Below are 22,142 nucleotides of genomic sequence, written 5' to 3'. Positions count from 1 at the left end.
CATGTTTTAGGCCAAATCCACAATGCGACCAGTTCAGCATATGAGAGGAGACACTGTTTGAGTGTAACAAACGTGAAACATTTCTCTTAGCCTTTTTGCATGAAAACAGGGTCCAAAATCATGGGTTTTCCTTCAACACTGAAAGGACAGGCGCGCTCTACTATAGGCAAGGGTTTTCAAGTCTGCAAGTACGTTTTAAGCTGAGTTCCATGAACATTGTCCAAAATCATGTTTTAACCAAAATCCACAATGCGACCAGTTCAGCATATGAGAGGAGACACTGTTTGAGTGTAACAAACGTGAAACATTTCTTTTAGCCATTTCGCATGAAAACAGGGTCCAAAATCATGGGTTTTCGTTCAGCAGTGGAAGTAGAGGCGCGCTCTACAATAGGCAAGGGTTTTCAAGTCTGCAAGTACGTTTTAAGCTGAGTTCCATGAACATTGTCCAAAATCATGTTTTAGGCCAAATCCACAATGCGACCAGTTCAGCATATGACAGGAGACACTGTTTGAGTGTAACAAACGTGAAACATTTCTTTTAGCCTTTTCGCATGAAAACAGGGTCCAAAATCATGGGTTTTCGTTCAGCAGTGGAAGTAGAGGCGCGCTCTACAATAGGCAAGGGTTTTCAAGTCTGCAAGTACGTTTTAAGCTGAGTTCCATGAACATTGTCCAAAATCATGTTTTAACCAAAATCCACAATGCGACCAGTTCAGCATATGACAGGAGACACTGTTTGAGTGTAACAAACGTGAAACATTTCTTTTAGCCTTTTCGCATGAAAACAGGGTCCAAAATCATGGGTTTTCGTTCAGCAGTGGAAGTAGAGGCGCGCTCTACAATAGGCAAGGGCTTTCAAGTCTGCAAGTACGTTTTAAGCTGAGTTCCATGAACATTGTCCAAAATCATGTTATAACCCTCCCGTTGTCCTGTCCGGGTCAAAAAGACCCAGGCTACGTGTTAGAGTGAGTGGCTGTATATCCCGTCCCGCTGTCCTTTCTTGTCCGGGGTCAAAAAGACCCAGGCTACGTGTTAGAGCCTAGGTGTTAGAGCGAGTGGCTGTATATTTCCTCCCGCTGTCCTGTCCTGTCCTTTCTTGTCCTGGTCAAAACGACCCAGGCTACGTGTCAGTGCCTATGTGTTAGAGCGTGTGGCTGTATATCTCCTCCCGCTGTCCTGTCCGGGTCAAAAAAGACCCAGGCTACGTGTCAGTGCCTATGTGTTAGAGCGAGTGGCTGTATGACCCCTAGCGTTGTCCTCTCCTGTCCTGGCTGGGGTCAAAACGACCCAGGCTACGTGTTAGAGTGTTAGAGCGAGTGTGTGCTGTGAACGGGACCCTTGCAAATCAAATTAAATCAACTTTTATTGGTCACATTGTAGGTACAGACATTACAGTGAAATGTTTACTTTCTTAAGAATCTGGTGATTTCCTTGTAATATTGTAGGTGTGTGTCACTACTCGAGGACAATGCTGGAAACCCAAGATGTCCATTTCCTCAACAAGTGAATACATGTCATCTGGTCTTCGGCTTGCTGACAATTGTACATCTCCGCACGTGTTTCATGCTGACAGTCTGTCAACTTGTATACTTGCGGTACAATATTTTGGGTTTTCGTGAAATCACAAGGTATGCGTAGGCTCGAACGGATCCCCATCATGGCGTGTTGTTTGGGGGTAACAGAAAAGCCTTGAAATATCCAGGCGACTTTCTTCATCAGAAGTGTCTGTTCCTCATCTGAGAGATCTGTCATGTGGACACCGCTACACACGGAAGAGATATCGCATGGCATTTGCCGATATTGTCCGATATATGTCAACAAATGGTCTCGGACGTGGCTGTGACGAACGTCCATGTCCCACATGTCGTAGTACAAAGCACAAGTACAAGACTCGCTGTCGTCGAAACCGGTCAACATTGCACAGGGACACCATCCCACAGCTTCACGGTGTATCTTCTGCAAATGGTCCCGGTGTGTCACCATGATGTGTGACACTGCACCGTGGTAAAACCACAAGAGCAGAGCCTGTCCTACGACCCGAACGAGCCACAGCTCATACCTCAACAGACTATATTTGGGTTCGACAAATAGTCTCACCTCCAGTTTGTTGTTGGGCATGACCGAGAGGCTTTTCACCGTGTACCCGAGAAGTATGGGTATGTTCTTCACTACTCGATTGAACGCAGAATAGATGTCGTTGAAGTTGATGGTGCTCAGATTCAGTCGAGTCGACCCTCCGATGCCCAGACCGATCACGGTGCCGACGACGGTGGTGTTGTCGGTAGTAGTTACGTGACTGGAGTCCGACGTGTGTATGTCAAACACTGCAGTGATGCAGCAAGAATCGCCCTTCGCGTTTTCTGTGTTCTGGTATGATTAGTATTAAAACATGACATTTTGTAATAGTAGTTGTTATTTGTTGTAAACATAGATCATGGTTTCATGGCTACATACAAGCAATCGTGGTGTCTACGTAGACAGACATCAAGTTATTAGATTCAAAAACCTATTCTGTGCTGCCCATGTTCTATTCCTTCGACACACATCGTCGCTATTCTGACATGTCGGCAATCATGAGTTTGCGTTTCACGCCATTCCTTGAGTGCGATACAGCTAGTCCAGAAAGTGTCTCTGTGGGTTTGGGAGAAAATAACCCTCCCGTTGTCCTGTCCGGGTCAAAAAATAAATAAAGACCCAGGCTACGTGTCAGAGTGAGTGGCTGTATAACCCCTAGCGTTGTCCAGTCCAGTCCTGTCCTGGCTGGGGTCAAAACGACCCAGGCTACGTGTTAGAGCGAGTGGCTGTATAACCCCTAGCGTTGTCCTGTCCTGTCCTGTCCGGGTCAAAAAGACCCAGGCTACGTGTCAGAGCCTAGGTGTTAGAGCTAGTGGCTGTATATCCCCTCCCGCTGTCCTGACCGGGTCAAAAAGACCCAGGCTACGTGTCAGAGCCTAGGTGTTAGAGCTAGTGGCTGTATATCCCCTCCCGCTGTCCTGACCGGGTCAAAAAGACCCAGGCTACGTGTCAGAGTGTTAGAGCGAGTTGCTGTATAACCCCTAGCGTTGTCCTGTCTTGTCCGGGGTCAAAAAGACCCAGGCTACGTGTCAGTGCCTATGTGTTAGAGCTAGTGGCTGTATATCCCCTCCCGCTGTCGTGACCGGGTCAAAAAGACCCAGGCTACGTGTCAGTGCCTATGTGTTTGAGCTAGTGGCTGTATAACCCCTTGCGTTGTCCTGTCCTGTCCTGTCCGGGTCAAATGGACCCAGGCTACGTGTCAGAGCCTAGGTGTTAGAGCGAGTGGCTGTATATCTCCTCCCGCTGTCCTGACCGGGTCAAAAAGACCCAGGCTACGTGTTAGAGTGTTAGAGCTAGTGGCTGTATAACCCCTAGCGTTGTCCTGTCTTGTCCTGCCCGGGGTCAAAACGACCCAGGCTACACGTTAGAGGCATAAGCTCTGAGCCAGAGGTACTAGGTAAGCCGTAAACAAACACCAACACCAACACCAACACCAATAACAACTACTACTACTACTACTACTACTACTACTACTACTACTACTACTACTACTACTACTACTACTACTACTACTACTACTAATATTGCCTCCGTGGCATGTCCGGACACGTCCCGAAGAGAGAGGTCTTGGGGACTTCCCCAGCCTGGGTGCCGAAGCTATTATGAGTGCTGTGCGATTCACGGCCAAACAGGTCCTAGAACAGATATTTTCCAATGACTCTGACTGCGACGAGGAAGCGGACGAGGAAGCGTCCGAAGAAGAAGACGGGGAGGAATACAACCCAGAGGACGAGGAGACCACAGAGGACGACGACGACGACTACGACGCCGCAGCCGCTGCCGCCGCCGCCGCCGCCGATGAGGACGATGTCCAAGTAGAACAAGGTCAAGGCGTAGAAGACGAACGAGACGATGACGACGACGACGACGACGACGACCAACAAGAAGAAGAAGAAGAACAAGGGGAAGAACAAGGAGAAGGTGAAGGAGAGCGAGGAGAGCGAGGAGACCTCCGCCGCTGCCGCAGCCGCCGCCGCAGCATCAGCCCCAGAACACAACACGATATCCCTCGAGTGGAAAGAGAGACATTCGTGTCGAGAAACGGCCAAATCCAATGGTGCTCGGTGCCCTGTGACAACAATCGGGGCGTCGGAGGGGCCGCCGCAGCGGCAAAAAGTAACAGGCCGGTTGCTGAGGTGCCGGAGGACATGAGGCCCGGGCCTACTAGGCAGGCCGTAGGCCAAGCCCGCGACATCCTCTCCACGTTTCGCTTGTTTTTCACACCCGAGATAGAAGACATCATCCTGGAGATGACCAATCTGGAGGGCGTTCGAAAATACGGAGCCCGAGGCGACGGCGACGACGACCACCGCCACTACGCCGCCGACGACGGCCACGAAGACCACGAAGACCTCGACCGCGACCGCGGCGGCGGCCACTGGAAAGCGATGGACTCCACAGACCTGCGAGCCTACGTAGGGCTGCTCATCCTAGCCGGCGTGTACAGGTCCCGAGGCGACGCGGCCTCTAGTCTCTGGGACGCCGAGAGCGCAAGGACCATTTTCCGCGCAACCATGCCGCTCAAAGTCTTTCACGCTTACTCGAGACTCCTTCGCTTCGACGACCGCCAGACCAGAGCCGAGAGACGCGCAGCAGGCGGCGGTGACAAACTTGCGGCCGTGAGAGAGGTCTGGGACAAGTGGGTCGAGAGGCTGCCGCTCCTCTACAACCCCGGGCCCGACGTGACGGTGGACGAGCAACTGGTCCCTTTCAGAGGTGTGCCGGGGCCAACAACACCGTACAAGAGCACAACAACAACACTGAACACAACACTGAACACAACACAACACAACACAACACGCTAAAGCTAATCTCTTGTCTTTCCTCTCCTCCTCTCTCTCTCTCTCTCTCTCTCTCTCTCTCTCTCTCTCTCTCTCTCTCTCTCTCTCCTCCAGGCCGATGTCCTTTCCGCCAGTATATCCCAAGCAAGCCGGCCAAATACGGCATCAAGACATGGGTGGCCTGCGACTCCAAATCCAGCTACGCCTGGAAGATGCAGGTCTACACCGGCAAGGCCACATGCGGAGGCCCCGAGAAGAACCAGGGGATGAGGGTCGTGCTCGATTTGACGCAGGGACTCAGGGGTCACAACGTCACCTGCGACAATTTCTTCACCTCATACGAGCTCGCGCGCCAGCTCTTGACGAGGAACGTCACCGTGGTCGGCACAGTCAGAAAGAACAAGCCAGAGCTCCCGCAGGCGCTGCTCGCCTCAAAGGACAGGCTCCTCTTCTCCTCCAAGTTCGCCTTCACGCCCACCACCGCTCTAGTGTCCTACCTGGCAAAGAAAAACAAGAACGTCTTACTCCTGAGCACGCTGCACACCGAGGCTCACGTTAGCCGTCGCCAGGACAAGAAGCCGGCCATCGTCCTAGACTACAACAGCAACAAGGGAGGTGTGGACAACCTAGACAAGGTGATTGGAACCTACAGCTGCAGGAGGATGACCGCGCGCTGGCCCCTGGTCATCTTCCACAACATCCTTGACGTGTCCTCTTACAACGCTTTTGTCATATGGCGAGAGCTCAACCCCACTTGGATGCCTGGTAAGCGAAACAAGAGGAGGGTGTTCCTCGAGCAGCTGGGAAAGGCACTAGTGACTCCGTTCATACAAAGAAGGGCCCGTCTCCCTCGCACCGAAGCCTCTGCGGCGCTCGTCAAAGCTGTTCAGAGGGCTACGTATCGTGATCAGCCCCGGCGGGATCACGCCCCCGCAGCACCGGACCACGCACCGGCCCAAGCACCCAACCCCGCACAACCCAGTAAGAGGAAGAGGTGTCAGGTCTGCCCCACAAAGAAGGACTGTAAAACACACACGGTGTGCACCAAGTGTAACAAATACATCTGCAAAGGCTGTTCGCACGCATACTGTCCCACATGTTCCAATTGGGCCTTTAGTGAGAGGGGGACAGTTCGACCCGGAGGGCACGGCGTGTGTACAGAATACCAGGACAACGGGAGGGTTATCATCCATACTCAAACAGTACAGCGGTACAGTCCACGGAATGTGGTCGAATAGGGGGGTGTTTTTAAATCGCATACCCAAACTCACACAGTCCACAAGCCGGTGAAGCAGGTATTAATGACTGTACTAATGACAATAGCAAAGACCTCTAGAGTAGACTAAACTAATTGATGGCAGGGTGTCAGGATACTATGCTTGCTACTGGGGACCCATGTAGAGAGAAGCAGTTCAACCCTATCGGGGCTGCAGATGCGAAGGTTCTTTGCAACAGGCTGAAGGTGAATTGCTTCAAGGACCAGTCTGTACTCTGTACAGTCACTGGTGAGTTAGGGGCTCCGTGCAAAAACATACCGATAAAAGGCGACGGCAATTGTTTCTTCAGAGCGGTCAGTGAAGCGGTTTGTGGTACAGATGAGTTTCATAGAACCATTCGAAATGTCGTCGTGGAGCAGCTACAAAGCAATGATGTGATATACACCAGCATGTTGAGAAGTGGCTACCGTTCAGTATCAGACTACATTACCAAATCACAAATGGCCTCTCTAGGTACTTGGGCTACGGAAGTGGAGATTCAAGCAGCTGCAGATTGTTTGGGTGTAAGCATATATACATACTACACCGGGAGGTGGCTTATACACCGTTGTAATGGTGTAAAGGTGTCTAGCCAGGGGATCTATTTGGAGAATGTTGGTAACCATTTTGAGACAGTTGTTTGCGTCCAGAGGCATCAGATGCTGTCTTGCTACGGGTACTGCAAAGTAGATAGAAGTAGCACCAGTGTTACGCCACTAAGAGACGAGTGTTCAGCCTCAGACTGGTCCGATTTTGAGAGTGCAAGGCTATCACCAAGCTCAAGTTACTACAATGATTGGACGTGTGAGGAACATGACGGATACCCAATAGAGGACAATGGAAATGTATATGAAACTCTAGGTGATAATGTTGACGACACCATGCTTCAGGAAGCTGAACCCCATGACCAGTACTTGTCAAACAACAGCCCTGTAGACGACCAAATGTTTTACGGAGCAGATTCATGCGAGAACGGTTGTACGCAAAAAACATTCAACCCTTCCGATTCCGATAGGTGCGATTCCGAGATCGATTGGGAAGGAAGCATGATGTATCCATTTGAATACGAAACTCTAGGTGATCAACCGGAGGACACCAGGCTTCAGGAAACAGAACCCGGTGACCAGTACGAGTCAAACAACAGCCCTGTGGACGACCAGCACCTATATGACTCAGATGCATGCGGGAACAGTTTTAGACAACACACATTCAGCCCTGCAGATTCCAACCGGTCCGATTCAGAGACCGATTGCCAAGCAACAATGGCAGGTGACTACAATGATTGGACGTATGAGCACGAACACGACACTCTAAGTGATACCGTGGAAGACACCAGGAGTCAGGAGGAGGACACCCCTCCCCAGTACGGGTCAAACACCAGACATGTGGACAGGGACAATGTTTACGAAGAAGCGGTTGACGACTACTTCGACGTTGACGATGACGATGTTGAAGATATGGTTCGAGCCGAGGAGGATGCTAAAAAACATCAGCAGATACATCTCATGCTTAAGTGGTCGATATTGAACAGAACGTGGCACTCCTTTCTAGAATGGCTAGGTGAGCGCTGGTGGGGCTCAGTCTCTGCAGATCAGATTAGCTCCTTCATGGGCGGACGTAAGATTCGCTTTGGAGATATTGTTATTGCGGCACACTTTGGTGACATGCCCGGAGGAGTATGTTCGGTTACGGCGAAGACTCACAACGCAGTACTGACATTTCATGTGGCCATCTGTGGAGGCAGTTACATATGTAAGGACTTGGTAGAGGGCGACTTCTCTACGCCAATTGACATAATACGACATCTGGTCGATAAGCTGGGTGAAGGGCGCATTCTGCGTCAACATTGGACAATACCTCACAACCCAGACTACTTTTCCGTGACACATATAGTGGGACAAATGTGTTACATGATGAAGGTGCTGAAAGACTCATGGTGGGGAGCGTCATACGGCAACGCAGTATGGTCACCCCATTACCGTGAAGTAATAGAGCATCTACGAAAGAAAGGACCAATGCACGAGAACCCGGCTGCAGCAATTCATTATATGGACGATGTCAGCCTGGGATACCTGTTTGACATTGTCACTGCATTTGGGAATAGATTCAAGGTGACGTTCGATACCTTTGGTTTTACAGTAGGGACAAGGGCACGCTTCTCAGATATCGCAGGTGTGCTGTCCTACATCAGCAGGATTGACAGAGTCACATTTGTATCTCAACCCTGTTCCCTGATGCACGCGGACCAGAGCTTAGGGGATGTAGATTACATTGCCAATCCACAGCGTGTCGTACACTCACGAGCAACCTGTAATGTATTGCAACTATAGGTGCTTATGTGATGAGTGGTGTATCCCTGTTGTACTATGTCATGTACATTGTAATGTAAGCCTCCTTGTGTTGTAATACATGTCTATGGATATCTGTGAATAAATACAAAATACTTGTGAAACTACGAATGTCCATTCACGTTTATTGAAATAGTACATTGGACCCTTCAGTCTGACAATATCCATACACAAACAGTCACTTTGCACAATATACAATCTGGAACATAAACATACATAATCATACAATGGGTCATCAAAGGAATAAACAGGGCTTCTCCTTAGTCATCTTCCTCAATTGGCACGTAGGCGTCCTCATACTCTTCTTCGTCATCGGCCATGTACTTGGGAGACAGAAGAGTAATCACATTAACCATAGTCCATACACACAGTGAATGTGCCATCACATTACACATTTCAACATCTACCATGTCATCCTCTGCATTGTTACCCTGGTGAAGAGGAGGCAACGCTGGTTGAGGGTGAGGTTGTGCATGGTTGAGGACCTCGGGGTGCAACAGGGGATGCAGTTGGTGTAACTCAGGATGTTGAGGTTCCTCTCTGTCAGAGGTTAGTATGTAATCGCTCTCCTAAGATGTATATTGTATGGAAAGAAATAGCAAAGTATAATTTGCAAATGGTCATGGTATGTACAACAGTGCATGCAATATGATCAGCAAAGTCATCCACAATATATCTGAGTACCTACGGAACGGCTCAGTAGTACGGTAGACACCTGTGGAGTGGAGAGTAATTTCAGAAAGCATACCAAGTACTTAGGAGTATCATCTCGTGTACAAGCATAGTGCGTAACCTAGGGTGTAATGACTTTATCCTACCGGGCTGAGCTCGCTGTTTTCGGTTTCTATACCACTCTCCTCAGACATCATGCAGACTGTGATATGAACAATGGGTTGAGTGAACGATATACAGGTGTATACCCATCGGATATAGTAACCCAAGATCAGTACCGAAATGTAAATTTAGCTCAATCACTTTACCAGTACGTACTACTTACGATGCGTGTAGCATACTATAGCCGATGCACATGAAACATATAGCAAACATATTAGGGACTATGGCGTATGTGAAGACAAGCAACTTCGATTCACTCCGTTTCTGTAGGCAAAGAGTAGGAATGGAAAACAACTATGGCAACTGGCATCTATTGAACAACACATGGGCGTCATTTGTAGGCTGGATGCAAGACCGATGTTGGTGGGGATCCGTATCTCAACAGCAGATTATGTCTCTGATGAACAGACCTGAGGTTAATGTAGGAGCCATTGTAATGGCAGGATACTTTGGTGCAATGCCTGGAGGAGTGTGTTCAGGTATGGTGAAATATGATGAGAATACCGTGATCACATTTGGTGTATACCTCACAAGAGGACATTACAGATGCACCGACTTTGTACAATTCCAATATAAAAACCCAGTTAGAATGATACAAGATCTGATTGCAGAAGTCCCATACGGGTACTTGATGGATAGACCGGGAGACATTCCGGAACCTCCGAACCTGGGTTCCTGCTGCAAACGCATAGTGGAAGACATGCGTGACATGATACAGTCCCTGAAAGGTGCATGGTGGGGACTTTCACCTGGCAGTTCCCCAGGGTCATGCGAGCACATAGAAGTGATAAAGGATCTAGAAAAGATGGAAGAGGAATACCAAAATCCGGCTGCCTCAATCTGTTATATGGATGAAGAGCGTCCTGGGTACCTCTTTGAAATTGTAACAGCAAAAGACAAAATATATAAGGTAACCTTTGATCGTTCGGGGTTTACTTGTGGGACCGGTGACCCCTTCCCCACATTGAGAGGTTTGCTGCACTACATGACAACGTTTGAAAATGGGACATTCGTAACCAGGCCCTTTCCTATGATGCAAGAGCTCTGCAGGAGCACAATGGAAAGGGCTGAGTATATCGAGGGTGACATGCCACCTCAGCTACAACGCTTCATAAAGGCAAGCCCTTATGAACGTGAACAGAGATGGAGGAAACCGTAGAATGCTATGCATAGCACATCTCAACAGAAGTATTTACACCTGTAGTACTACTGATGTGTGTATCAAGTAGCATGTGGCAACCAGCAAAGGACCTCTGATGATCATTACACATATACAGAACTAGGGTGTGTGACTATGGCAAGCAATGTTGACTCGCTCCGTGGCCGTAACAAATCCCGCAAGCCTGTTCCATACAGTACCGAAAATGATGGAAACTGGCATACATTGGATACAACATGGTTGTAATTTTCAATGCTGCAGCAATCTGCCATATGGATGACAACAGTCCTGGATACCTGTTTGAAATTGTAACGTCAAAAGGACATATATACTCTGTTACGTTTGACACGTCTGGGTTTGAGTTTGGGTACGAGTTAAAGGCATCTACCATTAGAGATGTTCTGGTATACATGACAAGGGTTAAAACGTTACCTTTGTGACAAGACCCTTGCCTGTGATGCAATAGGTCCAAAGGAGCTGGATGTGCAATGATGAACATGTGTCAGCCTGTATGAGTTTAATTGAAGTGTACCGTGTAACCTGTTATGTCCTGGCATAAATAAATACATAAATGACCATCCGTGTGGTGATGCTTGACTCTTTATTCACACACTGTACAATAATATTCACCTGTCCTCACCCATACCATGTTTACCAATCCTAAGTAACGTTACGGGATTATTCAACATATCATTTCGAATAGACTTGGATATATCATCAACAACACATGTGTGGTCAGCTTGGTGATGGCAATATCTGTTTGCAAACCTATATACCTGGCTTTAGAGTATGTAGTCACAGAGATGTACAAACATCAGATGGACAGTCTCATCACGTCATTGACAATAGTATATGACTTGCCATCAATACACAACAGTGCATAACCATCCGTTTCATGATGTGTTTTATTTATACACACACAAAAAAAACACATTACATATACCATTCACTTGCCAGCCTGCCCATTTCACCCATAGTAGAAGGTACACCAATCGTTTAACGTCATATGCTTATTGAACATAAACTTCAACGGAGTCCTCCTGATGACCACGTCTGTGCTCAACTGTGAGATGTTTGCAATACTCTCTAATTGGTCATCGTCCGCAGGCCGCAAGCCATTGATGAGTCTTCCATAGATGGCAGAGATAGTTGATCCGTATATTATGGTTAGGGACATAGACCCGGTTATTTCACCTATGTTCCCAGAGGGGCTCTCGACCAAGACTCTGATGTGAGGCGTACGGCTGTCTACTATGGCCATGTTATCAGCGTACTCGCTCATGGTATGGTACAGGGATGAAATGTATTTCATCGCCGCGTATGATATTGAAATGTCTCCCTTGTATTTGTTTCTAGTAGGGAAAGATGTACATTCAAGCTCTCGCAATGAACGGTCCGTTGCCATCTCCTGAGTGACACGTGTTACAATGTCAAGGTTGTCAAGGGAAGCAGATCTCAAGAGTGCTAGGAGATTTCTGAGAGCCACATAGTCATTGTCAGCGCTGGGTTGGTGGGAAGGTATACACACGTAACCGTCCGCACACCGAGGGAAAGAGAATGACGGAAGTCCACCTTGGCCTTTCATGATGCAGGCGACGCCAATCTCAGAACACAGGTCGCAGGTGAATTCAAACTGCCCTCGAGTAAAGCCAAGGAGGACATCGAGAGCCCCTCTTGCTCTGTCCGAGGTCCAGAGGCTGTTTGACATCATGAACGCCAAGACATTGACGAGAGCCTGCCTGTTTTCTTCATCGTACATAGATGGGTTGCGTGTAAAAGGTACTGCGTCGGTGCCGGCTATCTTCATACAGGATCCACAGTCAATGTCCACCTGCCACTTTGAGGAAAGCTTACACGGATCGTTCGTCAGGACCCTTGTCTTGTTATCGTTGAGTACGGTGAACTTGACTGGTATTCTTTCCAAAGTGCCTTGCTTGTACGCTGTAACACTCATGTTGTCAATTGTAAACAGGGTGCTGCAGTCTCCCAAGGGTATGAGGCCGTTCAGGTCGATTCTGAATGTAGCAGGCTGATGGGCCTGACTGACCCTGGTCATGGTGTGGGAGAAAACGTACTCCTTCTGACTGAAAGACATTCTTAATCCGGTGTAAGCTGGGTTTGAAAGGGGGGGAATACACCTTTTCCAGTGTTTGATTGACGCCTATCTACGGATTCATATATATGGTGATTTTCATCTCAGTCAACGTTTAGCAGAGGGTTGCTTGGGGCAATGTGGAGGAGAGCGAGGATCAAGAGAGCCAGCGTTTTTCGTTGACACACTGTCCTATCTTTCTCCTCTTGTCTTGGCCGTAGACGTGCTGGATAAGCTTGCGGGCCGGTACGTTGTTTGCAAACAGGTCTCTGTAGAAGTTTTTACAGCCTGCGCAATGATATGTAACCTGTCTGCAATCTACGGGAGGACGCGTCCTCTTGCCGAGCTTGGCTTGGATGGGTATGAGCCACTTCTTCTCCCTGAAGGTCTCGATCCACGTGCTCATGAGGGTGGTGTCGGCACAGGAGTAGGGCATGATGCAAAGAACCGAGCCGGGGTACATAGGGGCCGCTGAGCTGAACGCTTCGGGAGTGTGCACATGCAACACCAGTACGGTCTGATACAGAAGACCGGCCAGGTCAACTAGAGTCCTCTCACACAGCTCGCTTCTCGCTATGGACAGGCTCCCGGTAGAGGAGTCAATCCCCGCGTCTGTCAGCATGACAGTCGGCACGGAAATCGAGATGAAGGTGTCCGAGCAGGGACGAGGCAAAGAGTCGTCGTTTCTGAGGGACACTATGCCTTCAGAGATGGCTTCGGTGAGCCTTTTCCCGAGCAAAGCGCTTAGGTTCCTGTAGACGTCTCGGGGCTTTAGGGACATGTCCTCGGTGATCACCTTGAGGCATGTCTCGAGTTTCTCACCCGGTAGACGAGCCACTGTCTCCCTGTTTATCCTTAGGTGTTCCAACTCCCGAGTCCCGCATGCCGGTATCATGTGTTCGGGGCAGTTGTTCATTACGGTGTTGAAAGTCACAGTGCCCCTCTTCAACCTCTCTCTGATAGAGGCGACGGAGGTGAGCAGGTGCTCCTTACAATCATCCAGGCTTTGGGCACCCAGAGCAGAGCTGTACATGTAGCGAGGCAAGCAGTAGTCTATAATGCAGTGAGCCACAAGCTTCCCGGAGCGGTTGACCAAGGTACAGTCTGAGTAGTGAGCTATCAACACCCTAGAGTTGGCGAAACATTTGTTGAAAGGCTGGTAGGGGTGAGCTATGAGCTCCGTGTGACAAGAGGAGGAACCTATGAATGTGGCCTGGTGTGCTTGGCGAACCTGGTCCGAGGTATCATCGCGTGCGGCGGTGTTAAGGTCTGATTGAAGGTCGCATCCGTACTCCCTATCGCTCTCAGGGACCTTTCCGGATTCTGAGACTTTGGCCTCGCACATGAGCGAGCCTCCGAACATGGCCGTGATACACCCTGTGTTAGCCTGGAGGTTCAACGGGTATCTGTAGAAAGCGGCTTCGCATGGGTTGCACTTGTGATACTCGATGCACTCGACGGGCTTGACGGAGAGTCCCGTGATCTGCTGTAGCCACGTCTTTACAGTTTCTACGTAGGTGGTTTTCACGCTGGAGTTGGCAACTTTAAAGCGATCCAGTGTTTGTTGACTAAAGCACTTGTTCTTTGAGGATTTGATGAGAGTGCTCCAAGGAAAGAACCCCGCTCCCATCTTGGACGCAATGAGCTCAGAAGCTTTGCACGTGAGCAAGTCTCTGAGGATGGCTTGCTTGCTAGAGAACATGTGGTTCATGCAGTATTTCCAGTCCTTGTACAGCGTTCTCACTTTTACGGCATCGACCGAGTCAGACCCGGAGGCGCCAGCAGGAACTAGTGTCGTGGAGACCCCAGAGAAACCAGAGTCCAGCTGCAAGGTTAGAACATCCTCCACTCTGTAGGGGATGAGAAAGGAGCTAGCTCGATGCAGCTCTAACCACCGGCCGATATCGTCAACGAGGGGTTCCCGCTCCAGGTACAAGATGACATCGCCGGGCTTGAGCTTGTGCCAGGGAGAAGTGGAGAAGCAGGAGACATTGTCAGTCTCCAGTTTGATGCAGTCTCCCCTCATTACGCAAGCTATGAAGGTGTCCGTAACTGCAGAATCGCAAGGGGACCGCATGCTTTTGAAGGCCGACAGGCCCCTAACTTTCACGGAGACAGAGGACAGATCCCCCTTGTCGTCTAGGCTGTGAGTGAGAGCCACATAGGTCTTCTTAGCTACGTGGCAGTATATGGAGCAACTGTTTTCATATTCCAGCTTGACTCGCCTGTGTTTTACGAAGGGTCCCGTTACGTCCGTGTATTCTTCAGACCCAGGGACTCTGGCCGCGTAGACGGGATAGCCTTCCTTGGTGAATGTTCCTCTCGGGTCTCTGACTACATTTTGGTGTGTGTTACCTCGGCCTATCACGTACATCCTCTGGAGAGTGTCCTCCACCAAGGCGGTGTGCACATAGTCCAGAAAGGCAGGCACCTGCTCGCCAGCCCGTTTAAACTTGTCACCCAAAGCCGTCCGGGCCTTACACGCGAAGCTCTCCAGGAGTTTGTTTTCACTATCCCGACCGGGCGCGTTGTCTCTGCACACGACGACTAGGTCGGGCACGTCACTCTCAGGAAGGTCTCCGGGTCCGTATCCAGCTGAGACCATGACGCTGTCGGTGTCTCCGTATACAACGGGGCAGCGGTGCTTGTAAAAGGTAGCCACGCAGCTGTTTACCACGGCAATCTGTTGCCTGCCGTGGCCAGATATGAGAGGCCCGCAAGGGTGAGGAGCCGTTCCGTAGAAGGAGTTGGCAAGGACTTTACACTCTCCCTCCTGCATCTTGTAGTAGGCCCGCTCGGCCTCACTGATGTCAGGGTTCTTGAGCTTCCTCTTGAACTCGGCTCGCTGGTTGAGGTAGTACTCCACCGAGGAAGCGAATACGGCCGGCGCACGTACAAAACATCCTTGGGTCTGGTCGTATTTGAGAATGAGCGATGCGTACTCAAACCCCTCAGCTTCCCAGTTGTAACAAACCCAACCAGATAGATCATGGGGGAAGTTCACGGGAGGCCAAGGGATGGTGGTCTCAGGTGAGATGTTGAGAGCGCACATGATGGACGGGTACATACTCGAGAAGTCAAACGAAAGCTCAAGTCCCATTCCGGGACCGGAATAGTGTAGGCCCGTGAGAGGATCACACACAGCTCCCCCCTTCCACTTCTCGCTATCACCATTGTCAGACTGGAGCCTCGGGTCCCATCTCAAGCGGCTGTTTAATTCCATACCCAATGGTCCGGCTTTCACTCTGAGAGTATCGAGTGTAAACTTAAGCTGAGGGAGCTGAACCGAGTGAATGCTCTGCACGAATCCACCAAACATATCCCCTCGGCCGTGCACCACGACGTCTATATTGAGAGTGGTCCTACATCGATGGAACAGATTTGATACGGGCCTGAAGACTTTAGCCAGCCTGGCGCACAACTGCGAGTCGACCAAGTTGTAGACTAGCACAGCAAAGAGACTCTTTCCCCCCATCCTGATCATCTCGTCCATTTGACAGTAACCAACGTCTGCCAGCTTGCAAAGCTTTCTGGTGTCCTTCGGAGGCTTTCTGTGCAGCGCCCTGGCTTTTGCGATGACAAAGGGGGCAACGTCGTTCAACTTCATGCTGGTGCACTGAAACTTGATCTCTCTAGTCCCAGCCATCCTGTACAGATCGATGATGTTCATACCGCAGCTGTTCATTTTGAAGTGGCCCAGCTTGGCCTTGCCTTTGTTGAACCTTTCGATGTGCACAGACATCATTTGGAGCTTGTACTCGGTCAAGGTCCCGTGCATCAACACAGAGTCTAGGTTCTTCAGCATGTCCTTGTACATGTCCAGGTAACGTACGTTTTCAAACTGGAAGAAAGGCAACACATCCTTGGCCAGGGCCCTGGTCATAAAGAGCCCGTGCCAGGCTTGCAATAGAGAGGAACATCGTTTCTGGGTAGCGCTGTCGAGGCGCTTGGCGTAGTTTGATTCAGCGTAGAAATGCACACGCTGCTCAATCACCCTGATGTCGAATTCGGCGTTGTACACGTACAGGAGTTCTATTTCCTGGTGGTAGAGCACTTGGATCATTGTCTCCAGGAGTGCGAGCTCTCCGGAGCACGGGTGTATTGAAATCCTCTTGACATCATCTACACCTGCGCCCCTTGCCAGTTCGTGGTTGGCCTCTGGGTAACAGTTCTGTGTTACCTTACATTTGTTATAGACAACTATCAGCAGCTTCCTGTGCTGCTCGGGTGATGTCTTGGGTATATGGGAGTTGATGATCACGAGAGAGACGCAAGTTATCTCGTGCTGCTGACCTGGCATGTCTGGCGACAGAGCTGGTATGGAAACGTGTTTACTCTGTCGGGGCAGCTGTTTCCTGCCAGTGTCTAGTATTTGGACCAGCTTATTCCTGTACTCTGTCATGTCCTCTACCATGCGCTCGGTGCAGTAGGGGAACTTGTAGGCGAAAGACTCACATCTTAGGGCCATATTCCGGTATGACTTGTCAAACACCGTCTCGATGTCCAGACACGCTGCCTTGTAGAAATAGGGCATGTGTTTACTGTCAAAGAGCTCAGCCTCAGCCTCCGACTTGTCATGATCATAGATGAGGTCTGAGGCTGAGAGGACATCGTTCAGCCTGTCTGCAGGTATGAAATACACCCTTCCAAACATGACATCGGAGCATAGGGCAGGCGTGTTACCGTCCCGAGCAATGTAGTAGCCCCTGTCCGGGCAGAAGTCTCCGAAAGTCAGCGAGCCCCTTACGGTTTCCAAGTACTTTGTGGCCAATGATATAGATTTGAGCGGGAATACCAGAGCATTTACTTTTCGCTTAATGTCATCGTGGAGAGCGCGGACAGGCACTGGCTCCGCAACTAAGTGTCTGGACCAAGTGTTCCGTACCAGCTCCCAGGTCTCTTCCTCACCATCCTGATCACAAATCAAGTCTAGGTCATAGGCCACAACAGGCGCTATACCAGTAACCTTAAAGTGTACTGTAGTGTAGATGATGCTGTCTCGAGCCTGCACCACCAACCCTCTGCACAAGAGCACCTCTTCCTGTCTGTGAAAGAAGACAGATTTGATCATTACCCCAACCAGATTAGGTTCCAGTTCAGGGTTGACAGTTCTGCGCTCAGGGTAGATGTCAGGGAAAATGTCCACGAACGGCAAAGCTTTGTTCATGATTCACACTCTAGGGATCTACGGGTGTACGAAGCCTAGTGACATCTGCTGGCAATAAAACTAGTTTATATGAGATCCGGATAGCCAATGTATAATGTATTAGGATGAGGCATGAGGCATCCGAGCTGGGGTGAGAAAGCAGCATACACCACCAAGGGGCTGATCGGCGACTGAACCATTCGACCACAGCTGACTTATCCACTCAGAGCTGAACTATCCGACCATAGCTGAACCATCAGCACAGTGCTCAACTGTCCCCCCACAGCTGAATATTCACACAGGGCTAAACTGTCTGCCAGTGCTGATTATTCACATATCCACACAGGCCTCTTCTCTCCAACCATATCCCCATAGGGCTGAATCATCCTACAATGCTGAGTATCCACACAGGGCTGTTTTTTGTCCATCATATCCCACAACCATCAGACCATAGCTGAACCATCAGCACAGGGCTCAAATATCCACCATATGCATAGGGCTGAATCATCCGCTAATGCTGAGTATCCACTCAGAGCTGAACTATCCGACCATAGCTGAACCATCAGCACAGTGCTCAACTGTCCCCCCACAGCTGAATATTCACACAGGGCTAAACTGTCTGCCACTGCTGATTATTCACATATCCACACAGGCCTCTTCTCTCCAACCATATCCCCATAGGGCTGAATCATCCTACAATGCTGAGTATCCACACAGGGCTGTTTTTTCCGATCATATCCCCATAGGGCTCAACCATTAGACCATAGCTGAACCATCAGCACAGGGCTCAACTATCCGACCATATGCATAGGGCTGAATCATCCGCTAATGCTGAGTATCCACACAGAGCTGAACTATCCGACCATAGCTGAACCATCAGCACAGTGCTCAACTGTCCCCCCACAGCTGAATATTCACACAGGCCTAAACTGTCTGCCACTGCTGATTATTCACATATCCACACAGGCCTCTTCTCTCCAACCATATCCCCATAGGGCTGAATCATCCTACAATGCTGAGTATCCACACAGAGCATAACTATCCGACCATAGCTGAACCATCAGCACAGGGCTCAAATATCCACCATATGCATAGGGCTGAATCATCCGCTAATGCTGAGTATCCACACAGAGCTGAACTATCCGACCATAGCTGAACCATCAGCACAGGGCTCACAACTATCAGAACACAGATGAACCATCAGACCAAGGCTGGGGCTACTAGGGTTAGGAGAGAAAGGCACAGGGCTCAATATATGTTAGACCAGACAAGCCCAGACTACCATGGCAGCAGCTACGAAAGTCAAGACCATGTCCACAGAGTGTAACATAGTGCCTCACAGAGAGGCAAACACAGCTGTGGTACAAAGGGCCAAGGTGCCTTCCAGTAGGAGAGCGTTGTTTTTAGCGGTTGACTCTGACATATTACACGACCGGTTGTCTGAGGAGTCGTCTTTCGGCGCTTTGTCACCAAACGACAGAGCAACCTTTCAGTTCCTCTTATACCTGACATATTGCTTCAAAGGGGAGGTTCTCCAAGTCACTCTTGAGAACACAGATTTCTGCAGCATGTCACCACCTATCAGAGAGGACTTCGCTAGAGGGCGCCTATTTTGTTTCGTACTAGACATGAGCACCGAGGACCCGCAATCCCAGTTGGACACACAGGCCGCAGCCTCAGATGATACGGACGAGTACATGTCCGGTACCCACCTGCTCAGTCTCATGAATATGAGTGTCAACATGGACGTGTTCAGACGAGATGACATGGAGGACATCAACAACGACAATACCTCCTCCATGCCAGCAACATCAGCGGCTGTGAATGAAACGCTGGAGGAAGCGTACAACGCCTTCATGCGACTGCAACTGGTTAGGAAAAAGGCATCATCCCTCAACAACGCTATGATAGCCATGAGAGACAGCAAGGGAGAGCTTGGCTCAATTTTCGACTGGGTGGATATCCGCAGCGACACACTGAACTCAAACATGGTCGACAAGAAGAAAGTCAAGGAGCTCCAGGGTTCCATGTACACACCGTCCTGCCAATCTGGGAGGCAGGTGATCCTCTTACCAGAGCCTATTGTGGACCTAAATCTGAAGGCTCTGGAGAACTCTATAGGCAGGATTACCGACAGCGCCAGCGAAGGAGAAGGCAAGGAGTTGTTCCTATCGCTTGTGTCTAAACTCACCAGTACTCAATGGCTGAACCAGACCGTTATGCAATCTGGGTATAACGCGAACATAGCGGAGGACCTGAGGTTCCTGGAAAGAGTGAAAGCGTTCACCAGTGACCTCAACGGTTCCTTGGGAAGCAGCGAGGTGAACATCAGAGGACTCTTGGTATTCAGGTACACTCTGGATACACTCATAGACAGGGAGAACCCGGACCTGTTTGTGAAATCACTGCTCCATAGGCACATGCCTATCACGAAAACCCGCATTGACAGGGTGTTATGCGACATCAAGAGCAGACGCAGGACGCGAGCTCTGGCATCTTTGCTGAACAACGGACAGTGCTACTGCAAGCCAAGGCGCTCCAAGGACCCTTCCAGAGCTTGCAGCGGAGAGTGTCAGACAGCGTACTCGTGTTTCTACAACTCATCCGAGCGTCACCCCTTCATGGTGAGCAAAGACGACCACAGCTACTACTTTGCGCACCTGTACCCTCATCTGGGTAAACTGGAGCGCCTGAGCAAAGAAATGAAAGTCAAGTACAGAGGACGCAGGCAGTTCGACAGCATAGCTGACACTGTCATCAATATGCTTGTCAAGCACCAGGTCAACGACACAGACTCCCTGTACAAAGGTTTGAGCGACGTGATAGACGACAAAATGAGCAACTCTAGCTTGTCTCTCGGTCACAGCCTAGCCGAGATCCACGAGTCATTGTACCTATCACCGGGCGATCAAGATGACAACTCGGTACAGGCCACCACTCTGGATCCGATTAAAGTGTACGACCAAGCATTGGTGCGCTACCTGTTTTGTGACAGCCTGCAAGTGGGCAGGTTGTTTCAGGCGTCTACCACGTTCAATTACATTATCACAAACACCGCTCCCAGGTACACAATCGAACGGGTTATGCTCTTCAATGTCACTGGACCCGGTGAAGGTAAGAGTTACGCAAACAACGTGCTCAACTACCAGTTCAGGAGGGTAAGAGGGTGCATAGAGACGCTGACGTCTTTCACCCCGCAAGCGTTCAAGTACAAGCAGAAGCGGACCTCCTGCGTGGTGATGATAGACGACGCTCATATAACCCACGAGAAGAACATTAAATCCGTAGACAAGGAGTCCAACGTGATCCCCAATACGTTCAAGAACCTCCTGGACACCAGCGTACTGGAGAGCGATGTGGTGACCAGAGACATGAGCAGCGGCAAGGTGGACACAGTCAAGTACAACGCCGTGCACAACTGCGGCTTTGTGTGGAACACCAACACTATGGGGTTTGTGAGCGACGCTTGGGCCGATCGGTCTATGATCATGGAATCAGAGTTCCCAGAGCATGTGACCCGCACGCGTAGCACCAAGCAGATACAGGACACCGTGGAGAAACTGAACATGGATCGTATAGCTGCAGTGTGCCTGTACAGGCAGAACCTGATCCAGTCCGCTACAATGATTGCAGAGTCTGAGATTATGCAGTTCGGGTTGAGGTTCGACACCGCCAGAGACGCCTGCGTGGCTGCCCTGTACGCTAGCCACATTGTGTGCGCAGGAGTCACCAGCCGGAGGGTTTCTTTCTGCATCAACCAGCTGGTGTTTGCCGAGGCCATGAAGTTGGCGTGCCACTTTGTCTTTGACATTTGGATCCCTCCATGGACCAAGATCCCCGATGAGAGTTTTTGGCCAGACTTGAGGGGTTACATGAAGCAAATGAACAGGAACAGACTGAAAGCTCTGAACCAGCTATCCTTCGGACAAATATGCCTAGAGACCAATGCTGTCTACAAGCTGTGTGCCGCTGCATGTCTTCCGGACATATGTCCCCGTGCGGTCGACATACAGGGTCGCTTTGCCTGCAAGGTGCTAGGGTACATCTTAACCCAGATCCATGAGCAGCACCTGAAGACTAGTTTGAAAAATGGACACTTGTGCATTGTTGGTATAGATGGTATGTGTTTCCCTGAGAAAGAGATCAAGGGCGGCAATGACGTGGCGCACAACATGCTGATGCTCTGCTCAACATGCAAGGTCCCGGCTCGACAGGGTAGGAACCTTGCAATGAAGAACTACAAGCTGTGCACGTACAGATACGCCACGAACCAAAATGCTCCACACCTCAGGAAAGGCCAGTCGAATCCCTACAAGAAAGTAGGGTCTATCACTGTGCCACTTGAAGCAGTGTACGATATGATAGCCATATATGCACCCAGTTCCCACTCTGGCTTTTGGGACCAGTTGGGCACAGCGATGTTGGACGCCTACGAAAAGGGAGACTTTG

The 22,142-nt window shown here is 49.9% G+C and overlaps 1 protein-coding gene across 1 annotated transcript; it reads left to right on the top strand.

Annotated features, from left to right (window-relative positions):
• The first annotated feature begins 3,679 nt into the window (after nucleotides 1-3,679).
• LOC123488801 (piggyBac transposable element-derived protein 4-like) lies at nucleotides 3,680-8,098 on the top strand. Its single transcript, XM_045219582.1, has 5 exons — nucleotides 3,680-3,892; nucleotides 4,307-4,793; nucleotides 4,973-5,908; nucleotides 7,192-7,866; nucleotides 8,034-8,098. Exons 1-5 carry the CDS (start codon nucleotides 3,680-3,682, stop codon nucleotides 8,096-8,098), a joined length of 2,376 nt encoding a protein of 791 aa, XP_045075517.1.
• The last annotated feature ends 14,044 nt before the right edge of the window (nucleotides 8,099-22,142 follow it).

This window comes from Coregonus clupeaformis, unplaced genomic scaffold (assembly GCF_020615455.1).
Source record: "Coregonus clupeaformis isolate EN_2021a unplaced genomic scaffold, ASM2061545v1 scaf2502, whole genome shotgun sequence".
Taxonomy (NCBI): Eukaryota; Metazoa; Chordata; class Actinopteri; order Salmoniformes; family Salmonidae; genus Coregonus; species Coregonus clupeaformis.
Note: the sequence above shows the minus strand (reverse complement) of the source record. Positions and strands in the feature narration are given on the sequence as shown.